The 17,834-nt window shown below is 39.9% G+C and overlaps 1 protein-coding gene and 1 long non-coding RNA gene across 5 annotated transcripts in view; one reads left to right on the top strand and one right to left on the bottom strand.

Moving 5' to 3' along the window:
• Positions 1–17,834, top strand: part of LOC140609066 (uncharacterized) — a 308,391-nt gene that overhangs the window by 66,068 nt on the left and 224,489 nt on the right. For 2 of the 4 annotated variants that reach the window (XR_012011049.1, XR_012011050.1), the window contains one exon: positions 3,864–4,703. Coding sequence is in view for 1 of the 4 variants with exons in the window: in XM_072784185.1 (XP_072640286.1) it covers positions 4,662–4,703 (42 nt within the window). In the remaining 3 variants the exon portion in view is untranslated. Of the gene's footprint in view, positions 1–3,863; positions 4,704–17,834 lie in introns of those variants that run through there. The other 2 variants (XM_072784185.1, XR_012011048.1) reach the window with 2 other exon arrangements.
• Positions 1–17,834, bottom strand: part of LOC140609071 (uncharacterized) — a 47,061-nt gene that overhangs the window by 24,839 nt on the left and 4,388 nt on the right. The window lies entirely within an intron of this gene.

The following is a 17,834-nucleotide window of genomic DNA, read 5'->3' as shown; positions in this document are numbered from 1 at the left end:
TTTCAATTCCTTTGTAATAGCTGGATCATATGATAAGAGTATGCTTAGTTTTGCATGATACCACCAGATTGTTTTCCAAAGTGGCTGCACTATTTTGCAATAAGTGAGAGTTCCTATTGCTCCATATCTTTGCCAGCATTTGGTATCATCCATATTCTGGATTTTGACTATTCAAATTGTTGTGTAGTGGTAGCTCATTGCCATTTTATTTTTATTTTTTAAAGATTTTATTTATTTGTTTGAGAGACAGAGACAGTGACAGAAATAGCAAGAGAGAGCATGAGCAGGGAGGAGAGGGAGAAGCAGACTCCCTGCTGAGCAGGGAACCCGATGAGGGGCTCCATCTCAGGACCTGGAGATCATCACCAGAGCTGAAGACAGATGGTGCCCCTCATTGCTATTTTAATTTGCATTGTCTTGATGACATGTGTTGTTGAGCATCTTTTTTTTTTTTTTTTTTTTTATTTATGATAGTCACAGAGAGAGAGAGAGAGAGGCAGAGACATAGGCAGAGGGAGAAGCAGGCTCCATGCACCGGGAGCCTGATGTGGGATTCGATCCTGGATCTCCAGGATCGCGCCCTGGGCCAAAGGCAGGCGCCAAACCGCTGCGCCACCCAGGGATCCCTTGAGCATCTTTTTATACGTTCACTTTTCAGCTGTGTATATTCTTTGGCGAGGTGTCTGTTAGGGTCTTTGGCTCATTGTTTGTTTGTTTGTTTGTTGGAGAAAGAGCATAGGCAAATGAGAGCCCAGTGTGGGGCTCCATCTCACACCCCTGAGATCACGCCGTGAGCTGAAATCAGGAGTAGATGCTTAACTGATTCAGCCACCCTGGTGCCCCTGGCTCATTTTTAAATTAAGTTGTTTGTTTTCTTATTGTTGACTTTTAAGAGTTTTTGTGTATTTTGCATAACAACTCTTTATCAGATGTGTCTTTTGCAAATATTTTATCCCAGTCTGTGGCTGGTCTTCTCATTCTCTTGACATTGTCTCTCATAGAGCAGAAGTTTTTTTTTTTTTTTTAATTTTTATTCATGATAGTCACAGAGAGAGAGAGAGAGAGACAGAGACAGAGACATAGGCAGAGGGAGAAGCAGGCTCCATGCACCGGGAACCGATGTGGGATTCGATCCCAGGTCTCCAGGATCGCGCCTTTGGGCCAAAGGCAGGCGCTAAACTGCTGCGCCACCCATGGATCCCTTAGAGCACATTACCTTTTTTTCCCCCTATGGATAATGACTCTGTAAAAAGCCATCGACAAACTCAAGGTCATCTAGGTTTTCTCCTATGTCATCTTCTAGGAATTTTGTAGTTTTTTTGTTTTATATTGACCTCTGTGATTTTCAGTTGATTTCTGTAAAGGCTATAATATCTGTGTCTAGATTTACTTTTCTTGCATATGATGTCCAGTTGTTCCAGCACCATTCGATGAAGAGACTGTCTTTTCTCTATTGTATTGCCTTGTTGCTTGTCAAAGGTCAGTTAACTACATTTATTGGAGTTATTTACAAGCTCTCTGTTTTCTGCCACTGACTTATTTCTTCTTTCATCAATAGCACTCTGTCTGGATTACTAAGTCATGTTTTTTATGGATGCCTAGACATCCTCAGTATGGAAAAGCAAGCTCATGACATAAAGGATGGAATTACAGGGATCCCTGGGTGGCGCAGCGGTTTAGCGCCTGCCTTTGGCCCAGGGCACGATCCTGGAGACCCGGGATCGAGTCCCACGTCGGGCACCGGTGCATGGAGCCTGCTGCTCCCTCTGCCTGTGTCTCTGCCTCTCTCTCTCTGTGACTATCATAAAAAAAAAAAAAAAAAAAAAAAAAGGATGGAATTACAGACCAGTATCTATTTGGACTTCTCCGTGGAACCAGAACTAGTTTATTTGTGACCAACTTAAATTTACTAGCCTGTCTCTTTCAGTGGCAAGAGACAGAAACCCAACCCAAACTTAAACAAAGAAAGACATGTTCTGGCTCACAGGGATTTGGAAGAATTGAGTGGAACTGGCATTAGATATCTTCCAAGAATCCATATATCTTGGCCCACCTTCTCATTTAGAGGGTTTTTAATAATAAGAAAAATTAAAAACCAAATAACCTACTTCTCACCGGCTTAAAGAATAATTTCTTCATTTCCTTCAAGTATTTGCTCAAATCTCACTTCCTCAGTGAGGCTGGCCAACTTTCACTTTATTCAACACCAACACCTGTCTCCTTTTTACTATGCTCGACTTTTACATTTTATTCACTTACTGCTTTGTAACATACAGTAGAACTTTCTTATTTATGTTTTTATTTTAATATATTTCTTGGCTAGAATGTTAGTTCCACAGGGCAGGGCTCTTATGTATTTTGTTCACTGAGATATTCAAGCATCTAGGACAGGGTGCCTAGAGCACATGGTAGGTGCTCAACAAATATTGGTAAGTGAATGAAAGGGAACTTATTATCTTATATAAGATGAAGTCCCAATTTCCAGGATCATTGATTCTGCAGCTCAATGACATAATTGAGAGCCATGGTCTCTTCATCTTCCCTGTCTGCCACCCTCAGTATGCCGGCTTGGTGTCCTGGGCTAGCTCTCTTCATGGTTGCAAGATGGCTGCTGCAGTTCCAGGCATCCCATTTATCTCTTTTTTTCCTCTAATCCATGAAGAATCCCATATTGATTTTTAAAATCACACTTGCACATATAATAACACAAATTAAAATAAATGCATAAAATACATGCAGCCCTCCTAGACACATTCTTAATTAATTACTCAACTGCAAAAATGTTGATTTTGGAAGAATTTTGTCAATGTAAATTTTTGAAATGTTAAGCAGGTATGTTAAGTATAATAATTTGGACATTGCCTTTGAAAAGTTTAATAATGGTGTGCCTTGGTGGCTCAGTCCATTGAGCATCTGCCTTTGGCTCGGGGCATGATTCTCAGGTCCTGGGATCGAGCTCTTTGCCAGGCTCCCTGCTCAGCAGGGGAGTCCACTTCTCCCTCTCCTTCCACCACTTGTGCTTTCTCTCATTCACCCTTTCTCACAAATAAATAAATAAGATCTTTAGAAAGAAAGAAAGAAAGAAAGAAAGAAAGAAAGAAAGAAAGAAAGAAAGAAAGAAAGAAAAGTTTAATGGTTGGAAAATTATTTTTGAAATACATCTTATTTATTTTAATAATATTCTTAGAAAAAAAATGAGGAACTCTGTCATGAGGATGATTAAAGGAAAAGCGTTGACTATATTAAGGTGAGATAAAGTATTTTTAGAAACTATGAAAATATATTTTAAAATATAAAATTTCCATAAGGCATAATATAGCCAAAAAAAGTACATGAAAGACAACTAACACTTTTTTTTTTTTTTTTTTTTGGTTGGATCAGTTGAATGCCTATTTTATTTAACTCAGGTCAAGTGGATTAAGAAAATTCCCTTTGGCTAAAATAAAAAATGAGATAATGGTAAGGGATCCATCGAGCTCTTTTAATATTAACTGCTTTGAAAAAGTAAAGAACATTTCATGTGAAAATGTTCATTTAAAACATGGACTGTATCGGTTGCCATATTGCTCCACGTATATAAAAGGCTCAGGCTTATAAAATCTGAAGAGAAAATAACCACAAATCACCCTGTTAATCCATTGGGCATTTCTAGCTGAATTAAGTTTGTCCTTGTTAAAGAAATTATCTTCGTTCCCCCCCCTCTCAGGAATGCATGTAAAACAGTTCCTGTCTCGATGTACGCCTAAGGCAAAAAGTTCAGTGCTCAATTACCTGCTGTCTGAAGTCTCAGATTTTGCAGGGAGCAAGTGAAATAGTGTTTGAATCAGAAGTCTTGACCCATGCTCTTCTTTTTCCCTTCACAGCCCTGCCAGCTATTTGGCATATGAAGGTCCTGACCTGGGAAAACCATCTCGGATAACCACGCAAGGAGAGGGAAAAATGCAACACCTAGGAGATTTCAGTAAACAGTAGAATCATGCCAACCTAATCTGTGTTAAAATGCTTGGAATGTGGGAGCCGCCGATGATGCCTGTTGTCTGTGTGTCTGACTGAATCCTTTCTTTTCTCAGAGCAGCAAAGCCAAGCCTGGGAACCAGGCCAAATGCCTGCCACTTACCTTAAATTGATCAGCCACTTTGAGATTAAAACCCCTGAAAGCTGCCACACCGTGAAAACAAGGCCTCCTTCACATTAAAGGCAAATTGCGACTTTGGGTTTGCTGTGATCTTTTTTCCATTTTATCCAGTTTTTCACTGTGCACACTTTTTTTTTTTTTTCCTTTCCATTTATGCTCCAACGTAGAAGCCAATAGTTACAGCATCTTGGCCAGGCATTCATTAAGGTTTATAAGAACAAAATTTATGGTTATTTAGAGCTGGCACAGAGACAGACTGTTGTTGGAAAAAGAAAAAGCAATACAGGTGGGAAATAGAAGTCTTAACAAAGGCCCATACTGTAACGTGGTGCATGGGGCTCTTCTTGGCTGTGGTCTGGGGCAAAAAGCATATTGTATTTAAAACCATTTACTCCTCTATTTTGAGTCCTCCCCATTCTATGGTTCTGTAGATGATGAAAACAAGTAGACCAGTCACTCCAAGTGGTTTTCCTGTCTTGTGTAAGAGCTAGCATTTACAGGAGTGGGCAGCCATCAAGATGCATAGATGTGTGTCCATCTGAGTGATACATCTGTCAGCATGGCTAAGGTAAGCACATTTAAGAAATACATATTATGGGGCCACCTGGGTGGCTCAGTGGTTGAGCGTCTGCCTTTGGCTCAGGTCGTGATCCTGGGGTCCTGGGATCAAGTCCGTCATCGGGCTCCCTACAGGGAGCCTGCTTCTGTGTCTCTGCCTCTCTCTCTGGTCTCTCATGAATAAATAAATAAAATCTTTTTAAAAAGGAAAAGAAATATATTATGGATCAGAATAAGGGCTCTCTCATGAAGAGACGAGTCACGTTATCTTCTTACATAACAGCAGGGCCTGTGTTCCCAAAAATGCAGGGTGTGGGCAAAACACACCCATAATCTCTGAATTCAGGTAATAATGTGGAATTCTGGCACAAGCTTGAAGTCTATATTCTCCCTCGGGAAACATTGCTAATGATTATTTTTTTTCCTTTTAAATACTCTGATTGCCTGCAGTAGGGGAATAAGAAGGCTCCTTGTCCAGTCATTTGCAATATTTATGAAGCAGGCCTTTTAAGCATACATTTTAGTTTCTACTCATTGTAGTCCAAGAAGTTCCTAGGAGTCCTGGCATGTATTGAAAAAACATACAGCTTTAGTGTTTCATGATGTAAAGTGTTCCCAAAATACCACTCCTAGCTGTGCCAGTAACATGCTTTATGACTTAGGGCAAGTTAGTGTAAGTGTCCAGCCATTCATCTCCCATTATTAAATGGGAATATTACTACTATTACTACTATCACCACCACTACTACCATCACTGTACTCTTACCAGGTACACTATGCTAAAGTATTGGCTCCTACTTCTCCAACTTTGTACACACTAGGATATTTCCTCTTTCCTCGCCATGAAATTAAGTTCATCTTATTTACAGACTTTGTTTCGGAAATCTTCCACATAATTGTTTTTATTTCTTTTTATCAGTATCACCTCAACATGGAAATACTTCTAGTGTTATATGAACTTGGCTTTGTCTACATGTTACTTGTGCATAGAAAGGAGTACTTTACCCTAATCACACACATTTTCAGCTCCCCAAGAGCAGAGGCTAGGATCTTCTTGATATTTCTTCACCAACAAGGTGATCATTAAATTGGAATAGAATACACACAAAATCTTTTGCATCACTTCATAAAATGTTAAATATAGCTTTGGCTGCATGAACACACAATGTGATCCTCATTTGCAGATAATACTGATTATTTCTGAGCGTGGGTGAGCCTGTTTGCTAAGTTGTGAATAGAAGTCACTTCCCTTATAATGCAGAGTACCAGAAAACCAGAGTCATCATAGAGGGAACAGAAAATGGGATGGTTTGGTCTGGTATTGATTTCTGCCTCTGCATCTTTTTGACCAGTTTGCCTCATAACTTTGTCATTTAAATTTCCTACCATGCCCAATAGGCTTTTATCTTGATTACCGATTTTATTTATTTATTTATTTATTTTATTTTATTTTATTTTATTTTATTTTATTTTATTTTATTTATTTATGATAGGCACACAGTGAGAGAGAGAGAGAGAGAGGCAGAGACATAGGCAGAGGGAGAAGCAGGCTCCATGCACTGGGAGCCCGACGTGAGATTCGATCCCGGGTCTTCAGGATCGCGCCCTGGGTCAAAGGCAGCCACTAAACCGCTGCCCACCCAGGGATCCTTGATTACCGATTTTATCATAACTTCCGAAGTCTTTGTATTTCATATCTCCTATTAATTGTGATCCTTCTATATTTCATCAGTCATCAGGTATTTATGGAGCGCCTGATATGTGTTCAGTGTTAGGCTAAGGGTAATTGAAAAATTCCTGTATAACAAGAAAGAGTGGGTAAGAAAACACAAAGCAAGTAAATGACTGCCTCCAGGGATCTGCTTTGTGTTTCGTGGCATAGGGTAACAATTTGAGGATGATTTGAGAGAATGTACAATGGAATCATGTTTCATGATGAAACATCAGTATGGCAGTCCAAAGAGTGTGCACTGAAGCCATCGCAGAAGGTGTAAGCCTTGAACAGGGCCTATAGCAATGACGAGGAAAGGAGGGCTGTGTCTCTGAGAGAGGGGAATAGTAGGAACAAAGGCACAGAGGTGAGAATGAACTTGGTGACCTCATGAATCAGCTAAGACATGCTTTCGGGTGCAGCCATGAGAGTATGGCCAGGAGTGTTTTGGGAAAGAGGACTGAGCGACAAGTGCCAACTAGTGGAAGTCCTTGCAAGTCAAACGGAGAAGTTGTGATTGTCTTGGGAGAAAAATGGGACCTTCTTTAGGGTTGAGGTTGAAAGATTTAAGATGACCATGAATTCTTTTCATGGCTAAGGCTAAGGATTTCCAAGGCTAAGGCTTGGCATTGGAACACCTAGGCTCTGGTCTTGGTTTCAGCATTTTCAAGACGCGTGATCTTGAGCAGGTTAGTGAATCATCTGAGCCTTAGTTCTTGCATTCATAAGCAGGAATAGTTCAGTACGCCACCGACAGCCCCTGTAGCCACGCGAGCGTGAGAAAATCAGCACGTGCAGTGCAGCAGAGCCCACAGAAGCCAAGCAGAAGAAAGAAATCAGAGAGATGCTGCAGAGGCTGACACTGCATCATATAGGTGACTCCGGTCCTTCGGTCTCCAGAAAAAAATAGTTCTGCCGACTGACTTCTTTCCCTGAAACTCCATCTCCTCACCTCGGCTACTCTACGAACTCTGACATTTTGCTACTCTCTCTTTCGCCTTGTCCCTTTTCAGAAAGAGTTGCCCTGTCCCTACTTACACCACCTCACAGACCTTTTGGAGAAATCACCAACAGATTCCCAAAAGGCCTGTTGTCTTTTGAGTTTCTGCTTTACTCACATCACACACTCTGTCTGTTGACATTATTCTTTAGCACCATGCCTCCTTATTTTCTGTAAAGCTCCAATTTCCCTGAGTCTGATTCTGAATGATTTTTAAATTTCTTACCTAAAAGAATTCACTTTCCTCCACTTTTGCAATCCTCCCAGCCCATTCCTTTTGCTCCTGCTGGTCATTTGCTCTCTCTGATTACTTATTACCAGCACACCTCTGCCTCCTCCCATTCTCTCATCTCATTCTTGGATTGTCTTGCATTTGAAAAGATTAGGGAGCCATCCCTGCTAATGCCAAGTCCTGGAAAGGATGTAGGGAACAGAAAGTCAAACAGTGCTGGTGATCATGTAAATTGGTACAACATTTTGGACATCAATTTGGAAATACTTTGTAAAGCCAAAGATGCTCGGACCCTCTTCCTACCTAGGTGGTCGCCCCAATAATAACTGTTGTTGTATACTGAGTACTTCCTTGGTGAAGATGCTGTTTTCACTGCTTTATTCTCTGGAAGGAAATGCTTCCATTGTTCTAATTTTACAGAAGGGGGCACAGAGAAATTAAGATACATGCTCAAGACTGCACTGTTGGGTCTTTGTGGTAGAGCTTGGAACTGGAGTGGGTAGTTGGCTTCAGAACCTAAGCTGTTATCCATCAAACATCCTGCAGAAGTTTATACCCCAGGAGTGATGTTTACCAATGTTCACTGCAGCACTGCTTAGAACATCAAAAGATGTGAATGATTACACACTGCCCCTCCAAAGGCAAATGGGTGGATCGATCCATGGACTCCTATTCAGGAGCTAAAAGGAATGAACTGGATCCATGAATACTGAGGTGAACTAATCTCAGGAATAGACTCTTGTATGGAAAAAGCAAGGTGCAGCATGATATATATACAATAACACCAAAGATGTAAAATTTTAAAACACATGAAACAATAGTACATAGTTTATAGATCATTATGCCTGTACTAGTTAAAAATCTTAGATGTGAATGAACTACATCAACTGAAAGATATCTTGAGGGATGGAGGGAAAGAGAAGGAATGAGGGTGATTTTCTCTGTGTTTGTAACATTTAAACACAAAGGAGAGGGTGGATGAAAATATGGTAAAATATGAATATTTGTTTAATCCAGGTACTGGCTACATAAGTATCATACTATGTTTTCATTCTTGTCTATATGTTGGCAATATTTTATATACACAGCTTGAAAACATTAAAAAGAAATGAGAAATTAGTCAAAACCTTACAAGGAGGGACCATCTTCTGGGGGCTTTCCAAGTGAAAACAAAGTAATTCTGTAGCACAGATTACGTGATCAATATTGCGAGCGAATAAAGGGAAGTAAAGGTATTTTCTAGGAGCCTAGAGATTAGTTAAAGAGAGCCAGACCTATAAAACAATTAAGAAATAACGTATTAAGGGTAGAAATGCTCAGACTGATAAATAAATAAGATTTTATACTGAAAAAAAAAGAGAGAGAGAAGAAAAGAAAATAAATAACATAGGCACAGGCAAGGAATTGTAAAGCACAACCTACTTCTGCTAAAAGAATGCCCACCTGAGTGGTTTCAGCAATTGGCTCTGGGCAATATCACAGGGGAAGGAAAATGTACAGGGCTAATCTTTGAGCAATGGCTCAAAATATGGGTATGATCTCCCACGTGACTGATAGCTGAGGCTCTGCTCTTAGGGAGTGGAGGATAGGAAATTTGTAGGCTACTCATCCACACTTACAGCCTGTTACCAATATAAAGCAACCAAAAATGTAATTTTACTATTTTGTAGCCAGCCCTCTATTTATACATCTCATGTCCATAGATTTCGTGTAATTAGAACCTAGAGATAATACCCAAGGTATTTATTTAACACGTTTATTCTGACTGTGTAATATTTATTATTTATTTATCTCCTTAAATGCACATGATACTTGACAAATATGTAGAAAGACAAGTTTCCTGCCCTGGGGAGTTTATGTTCCAATGTGCACAAATAGAACAGAGGGGTAGGATCTTGACTTGGGGAAGACTTGGCAGATAGGGAGAGGCTGCCTAGGTAGGAGAGAAGGGAAGCTGAAATCGCTGGAAAAGTGGGGATGGGAATGTGCAGGGAATGGAGGACTTCTAAAGAAATTCTTTAAAAGTAAGCATGATGTTTAGTCTATATAATGCCCTTGAAAAAACTTTGTGAGAGCAAGGGTGAAGTTTAAGATTTTGACAATAAGATGAATAGTGTGGAAGCATTGGTACTTCAGTAGCAGCAACCATGTACTGAAGCCACCATATACAATGTACAAGACTCCTCATGTATATTAAGTCACCAATTCCAAAAAGCTGATTTTAGTGTCATCACTTGACATACGCGGAAACTGAAGTTCAGGGAGGTTAAATACCTTGTTCAGGATAACACAGCTAGTAGGTGCATGAGCATGAATTCAAAGTCAGATTTGACTCCAAAGTTCATGCTTTTTACTCTATACTCCACACAAAGCAAAGAGAACATCAAGAAATGAGAACCAGACAGGAGGATTAGAACATAGGCTAATTGTACACCATTAGCAACAATACAGTGCAACCACCTCAACATTTAAGGTAATAAATTTCCTTATGTGAGAAAAAGTAGAGTCACTGCAGGTAAGTTAAATGACTGAAATGAATTACATTTATCACTAGTATATTAAGAAAGAAGAATCTGTTGAGATTTATGCTAATATACAGATAGAACACTAAGAGAGTAGAAATATATGGTGTGACCATGGAGAAAAAGGGGAATGAGGAAAGATGAAGAGGAAAAGCTCCACACTAACTCAAGAAGTGAACATGGGGCACCTGGGTGGCTCAGTGGGTAAAGTGTCCAACTCTTGATTTCAGCTCAGGTCATGATCTCAGGGTCGTGAGATTGAGCCCCAAGTCAGGCTCTATGCTGGACATGAAGCCTGCTTCAGATTCTCTCTCTCTCTCCTTCTCCCTCTGCTCCTCCCCTCCTGCTCACACACTCTTTCTCTAAACAACAAAACAAAACAAAACCCAAAAACTGGACGTTTAAGAGCTCTGGATTTGCAAGTAAATGTACTCTTTTATTCTTTTTTAAATTATTGAAGTATAGTTGATACACAATGTTACATTAGTTTTATTTTTTATTTTATTTTTTTTTAGAAGCAGGCTCCATGAGGGAGCCTGCTGTGGGACTTCCTGAGACTCCAGGATCATGCCCTGAGCCAAAGGCAGGTGCCAAACCACTGAGCCACCCAGGGATCCCCCTGTTACATTAGTTTTAGGTATGAGATATAGTGATTGGACAACTCTATATATTGTGTTATGCTCACCACAAGTCTATCAACCCTCTGTAACCATACAATGCTATTCCAGATGGCCAGCAGACACATAAAAACACTCAACATCACTTATCATCAGGGAAATGCTAATCAAAATCACAATGAGATATCACCTTATACCTATCAGAATGGCTAGTATCAGAAAGACAAGAAATAACAAATGTGGGCAAGGATGTAGAGGCAAAGAAACCCTCTTGGTGAGAATATAAATTGGTGCAACCACTGTTGGAAAACAGTATGGAGGTTACTCAAAAAATTTAAAATAGAAATACCATACAATTCAGTAATTCCACTATTGGGTATTGACCCAAAGAAAATGGTTTAACACTAATTTGAAAACATATATGCACTCCTATATTCATGGCAGCATTATTTACAATAGCTAAGATATGGAAGCAACCTGAGTGCCCATCATAGATGGATGAATGGATAAAGAAGTTGCAGAACATACATAAAATGGGACATTACTCTGCCATAAAAGTGAGTGATATCTTGCTATTTGTGTCAACATGGATGCACCTTTTATTCTTGAATCTATGATCAGGCTGTATTGGTTGCCTGCCTCTTTTTTGCCCAACTGCATAGGACTCCATTGGTATGGAAATTTGCCACCTATCATCTTCCCATATCTTTTCCAAAAGGATTCAGAGCAATTTTGAACAAAATATATCTACCCAATAAGGTTAATAAAAGTGAAATAATTACAAATTTACCTACGATGATCTTTCCTAACTCCTCACCCCCAGTCAACCATCCATTAACTCAATCCCATACTTAAAGATCCAACTCAAAACTCATCATTCTGACCCTTCTATCTTGTTCTACGGCTGTTCCATGCATATAATTTTATTATAGCACTTATCATATGATATTGCAATTAGCTGTTTCAAGTAAGTTTTCTTATTAGACTATGAGGTCTTTCAAGCTAGGAATCAAGTTACATTCATTTGTATGCACCATACTTTGCAAAGTATCTGACACATGTTAGGTACTCAAAAGTTATTGAATAAATAAATGATTAAAAGTCAGAATCAAAGAAAAGAAAAGAAAACAAGTATTCTAAACTATAGACTAATAAGTATTTTTATTTTGGGGTATCAGGATTGGCTCTGGAAGTTAGAAAAAAAGAGGAACACAGAAAACACATTATCATTACCAAAAGGAAAATGCAAACACATTCTTAGGGAAGCAGTGATTAGAGCTAATTATGCCTAATAAACCTTTGTTTGAGGGGCATGTAAGTAATAAGTTATAAATTGATTTTTCCAAGGAGAAGTTTCATGTTAAATAAATACATATCTACAAAACAATGACCAGCTTGTCAAAGACTTATAACTAGAAATTCCCAGTACCGTTGACCAAAGATCCCTACATTTATTTAAGAATTATGACAGTATTACCATGAAAGTGTTTTTTGCTTTGTCATTGGTGTTACTGTGCCACCAAAGGAAATACCATTTTGACCACTGTGCATCAATGTAACCCACAATGGCATTATTTTTAAACCATATGTCAAGTGCCCTCTCTTCCAACGCATTTGTTTTGAGACACTGTGGTTCAGTAAAGACAGGATGCATTTAGAATCAAGCATCCTTAACTTCATTTCCTAGTACTACCACTTATTGCCATGTGATCCTGGAAAAATGAAGGAAACTTTCTGAGCCTCAGTTCCTCATCTGTAAGAATGATAGAAACAGAATAGGAGGCAATGTATGTTAAGTACCTAATATAGTGGTCCTCATATGGTGGCTACTCAATTAATGCTAGTTATTATTAAGGGCAAAAATCCTCTCTCCTTAATTAGGACACTTGACACCATTCTGTACATTTTTAGGGCAATAAGTAAGCAGTGAGCACATTTCAGGTTGTTTCCTTGGGGCATGTTGCTTTTGACTGCTGCCCTGCTGATTATTGCCAAAACAATCACTATCTTAGTTCTGACTCTGGAGATGCTACTCTGTGTTGCCATAGGGGAGCTGCATGCAACTTTTGTCTATCTGAAGCCATCTTGCTTCCAGTGGTACTGTTTTTCTCCTGGTATTTATCATACAAATCCTGTTGGAGCAGACACCAGAATTTTCTGAGATTTATGCTGTCTTTTTAAAATCTCCATAGCCTAGGGATGCCTGGCTTCTGCCCAGGGCGTGATCCTGGAGACCAGGGATCGAGTCCCACATGGGGCTCCCTGCATGGAGCCTGCTTCTCTCTCTCTGCCTGGATCTCTGCCTCTCTCTCTCTCTCTCTCTCATTAATAAATAAATAAAATTCTTTAAAAAAAAAATCTCCATAGCCTACATCCTGGTCTTTATCATCTACCTTCACTGACCTTGTCCTAGTTCTTCTCATACGAATAATCAGGAAAAAACAAAAAACAAAAAACAAAAAACAAACAATCAGGAAAATCCTCCTCAAGTAATGAGTTCATTGTTTAATTACCCCTTTCAAGAATTTAAGAGATAAAATGGGCTAACCTGCCAGATTATGGGTCCACCCATATCAGGATTTTGTTTCTACATCAAGGAAAATTATGTGGGGAGTCTCAAAGGTTATGAAAATACCTTAGTTATCTCCAATAACTTCCTAATAGCCTGTTACTTGTATATCTAGAACTTCATTGTTTCTTCAGGATTGGTTTCTTGATATAGTCACACACTGTATGGTAGAGTCCCAAAGGAGAAAGGATATGGATCTTTTTAAAGTTAATCTCAAGGTTCTGTAGAGAATGAGAAACTGTCACCTAAGGCATGGTAGCTAGAGGTGCTTGAGCTGGGGTGGGTGATAACTGAAATCATGTGTTTCTTTCAATGAAGAAGAAGTGAGGAGAATAATGCTAATCTGGTGATTTCTGCTTCTCCCAGAAAATGGGACCTCAGAAGGAAAAAGCAAGGAGATATCTAGGCCCACATAGAAATGATAAAGCCTGCCTTGTGAGGGAGGGTAGTAATAACTCTCTCAATAGATACCATTGACTTAGAACCTTCTGTCCCTAAATTTCATTCTCTTTTTAAATCATGATTTGTGCTCATCAGAAATAAACACAGGATTTAGGTACTGAATTCTACAACTTCCCATTTATTTCCTATATCATTAAATTTACACCACTCAGCTCTTCATCAATCACAAATATTTATTCATTGACTACTGCAGCATAAATAAAGTAGCATATGACTACAGTAGATATTTGAAGGATTTAAGATTTTTTTTCCTTATTGGCTGCTTAGTGTTCAAGCTCATTCCTACTTGTGGGAGTGCCCTAGTGAGTGGTATTGGTGGGATGGAAGAAGAATGGGACAGATGTCCCTTGTCTCTGTCCTTGTAGCTACAGTGTGGACATAATGACATAGGCTGAGATCATTTCTTCCCTTGCTGCTTTCACCTTGCAAGCAGTAATACAAAGACATCAGGATTGTTTAGAAATTATTTATGGCAGCACAGAGAGTCCAGCAGCAGTGGTGTCTGTTGGGGCAGGGATGGTGTGGCCAGTAGCACTCTCTGGGCCAGACAGTTCCTGTGGCCTGAACTTGACTGTGATTGTTATTGAGTCTCTGGTTCCTGTCTGCTCTCTGCTTCTCCAGCCTCCCTTTGTATTTTGCGCAAATTAGAGTAAGTTTTCTGTTGCTAATCAGCTAAGTCTGACGAATGAAATACAAATACAGCTCTTTTCCCCACATGCTGTCTCAGGGCTTTGGTTTCCATCTCCTGACTCCATAATTTGAGCGTGGCTTCCAAGGTGGCTGCAGCAGAAAGGAACATGAGAACTTATGTTCTCTCACGTGCCTTGGCCCAGGAGCACACACAGCACTTCCTCTGGTGACCATTAGCCAGAACCATCACGTGGCCCCACCTGACAGCAAGGAGGCAGGAAATGTAATCTCCCTCCGCATCTAGGAGAGAAGGGAGATTTGCATATGGGAGACACTAGATGTTTGTGCCATGAAGAGTAAGGAGTGCTAAAAGTTCATTAAAGGTGGAAAGTGACAGAGGCTTAGAGAGGCAAGAGAAAGTGTATCACCAACAGCTAGTGCTTCCTCAGAGTCACTCTGTACCAGTGTCTCCTGGTCCCTTAGCCACTTACTCTGCCTCAGTCTTGGCTAGAACCTAAGTGGTTCTAGCACCTGGCGTTGCCCAGTCACTGGGAGGGCTGGGCTGTGGAGCTTCTCCTGTCTCTTCTAGACTTGAATGAAATGCTGCATGGGCAGAGTGTGCAATCTGGCTTTCCAAGGGGATGCCAAAAAGGCTGAATGTGGCAACCTGGAAGGGCTGGGAAGCTAATTGCCTGTGGCTCAATCTTTGACTAATGGAAACCAAGAGTCAGGAGGGAAGTAGGCAGATACATTCCCTCTTAGTCCTCCTTCCCCTGAGGCACAATTTTTCCAGAAGGTCAGTCAGGAGACCTGCTGCATCTGGCCCGTTCTAAAGCAGTGGCCAGCATGGAAATCCTTCATTGTTCTATGGCTTCCCATCTTTTCCTGTTTCATTTTCTTTTTTCCCTACTCTTTCTGGTTTAGGATTGTATTCCCAAATTGTAAGAGAAATCTCGGTTTCCTCCTCTATTACTTTACTTTCTAGTACTATCATACACACTTTAAAATTGAAAAATTTTAAAAGATTTTATTTATTTATTCATGAGAGACACACACAGAGAGAGAGGCAGAGACACAGGCAGAGGGAGAAGCAGGCTTCCTGTGAGGAGCCTGATGCAGGACTCGATCCCAAGACCCCGGGATCATGACCTGAACCAAAGGCAGATGCACAATCACTGAGTCACACAGGCATTCTCATACTCACACTTCTGACCACCAAATGTGTGGGGTTTCTTTCCACACATCAAGCATTTCCCCAATTATTGGTGCACACCTACTGAATATCCTACAACTATGGTCAGTTCTGACACAATCTACTTTGAGTTATCAGATCCTACAAGCTTAGGGCTCAGTCCCAAAGACTATTACCACTTAGGGGTCCATTAAAAGTCCCAGGTTGTCACCTGTACTTTGGGTCACTGGGCTGTAATTCAGGGTTCCCATGACCTTCTTTTCAAGTTCAGTAATTTTCTGGAACAGCTCACGGAACTCAGGGAAACACTTTCATTTACCGATTATATAATGAAGGCTATGATAAAGGATATTGATGAATAGCCAGGTGAAGAGATATGTAGTGCAAGGTTCAGAAGGGTCCTGAGAGCTAGGGCTTCTGTCTCTATGGAGTTGGGATGTGTCACCCTTTTGGCACATGGATGTGTTCACCAAGCCAGAGACTCTTTGAACTCCATAGGCCAGGGATTTTTATGGAGGCTTCCTCACACAGGTATGATTAATTATTAACTCAATCTCCAGCCCTCTCCCCTCCTCCAGAGGATGGGGAATTAGGCTGAAAATTCCAAATTTCTAATCATAGCTTGGTCTTTCTGGTGACCCACACCCATTCTGAAGATTTCTGGGAGCCTACCTATAGTTACCTCATTAAAACAAAAGATTCTCGGGTGCCTGAGTGGCTTGCTTGGTTAAATGTCCACCTTCAGTTCAGGTCATGGTCCTAGGGTCCTGGGATTGAGCCTCATGTTGTTGGGCTCCCTCCTCAAGGGGGAGTCTGCTTCTCCCTCTCCCTCTGCTCCTCCCCCTGCTCATGCACTCCCTCTCTCAAATAAATAAATAAAATCTTTAGGGGGGAAAAAACACCAAAAGATTCTCCTATCACCCAGGAAATTCAAGAGGTTTAGGAGCTTAGTGTCAGGAACTTGGGTCAAAGACCAAATAGAACAAAAGATGCCCCTAGCACCTTTATTGCTTAGAGAATTACAACGGTTTTAGGAGCTCTGGCCAGGAGCCAGGGACAAAACCTCAAGTATATATTTCTTATTATATCACAATATCACAGACATCAACACATCTGAGATTAGGCTCTGCCTTCTAGAGATCTCAGACTAAAAGAAGCCTTCCTACAAAATGAATTAATATTATACAAGCTTAGGTGTCTGCCTGGCTCAGTCAGTAGAACATGCGACTCTTGATCTCAGGGTCGTGAGCTCAAGCCAGACATTGGGTATGGAGCCTATTTTAAAAATATGTATATAAGCTTATTTAAGGTTTAAAAATACCATGGCATGGAAGATTTACATTCATAAAACTTAGAGAATTTGAGACAATTGTGTATATTCAGAAAGGATTTCTTTCTGTATTTGGCAATCTTTCACTGTCAAGTTGGGAGGGATTCAGAGTTTTAGGGACTTTTGGGTCATATAAAAGTTTATAACTCTCAAGTTCCACAGAAGTAGAACTATATTGTTGTGAAGGTAAAATCTAGTCATTACACAAGAGTAAGAGGTGGTGTAGATCAGTGTAGTTATGAAAACAATAAGTAGAATTTGTAACTTGGAATATTTCATATCCAGATATAATGCGAATAATTTAAGATACAAATAGGTCAAAGTAGTCAGATAGAATAGAGCCTAATCAGTTAACCAAGTCCAAAATCACTGGATTTTTTTGGGAACAAACTTAAATTCCTATTAAGGTTCTTGCTGAATTACACAGAAATTTGATAAACATGCAGACTGTTTTACAAGGTTCTGAATGGAATGTGTGCCTAGAAAAAAATTACTTCTACTAGAAACGTCAAGCAGATTCAGAATCTGGAAAGATAGAAGAGAATATCATACTACGGGTGTTTAGACGTAAAAGCTTTAATGGAGGAGCTAAAAATTTGATTTTCTACACTTGATACCCTCCTACAATATCCTTATTGATAGTCCTTCAGTTTCTGTTTACAGAATTCTAATCATGGGAAATTTGCTTCTTCAATAGAAAGATGATTTCTGATGTCATTGTGTGTCAGTGCATGAGTGTGTGTGTTTTAGTTTTTTAATTTTTAAAATCTATTTTTAAAAGATTTTATTTATTCATGACACACACACACACACACACACACACACGCAGAGATATAGACAGAGGGAGAAGCAGGCTCCCGAGCCTGATGCAGGACT

The sequence above is a fragment of the Canis lupus genome, chromosome 18, assembly GCF_048164855.1.
Source record: "Canis lupus baileyi chromosome 18, mCanLup2.hap1, whole genome shotgun sequence".
Lineage (NCBI taxonomy): Eukaryota > Metazoa > Chordata > Mammalia > Carnivora > Canidae > Canis > Canis lupus.
Note: the sequence above shows the minus strand (reverse complement) of the source record. Positions and strands in the feature narration are given on the sequence as shown.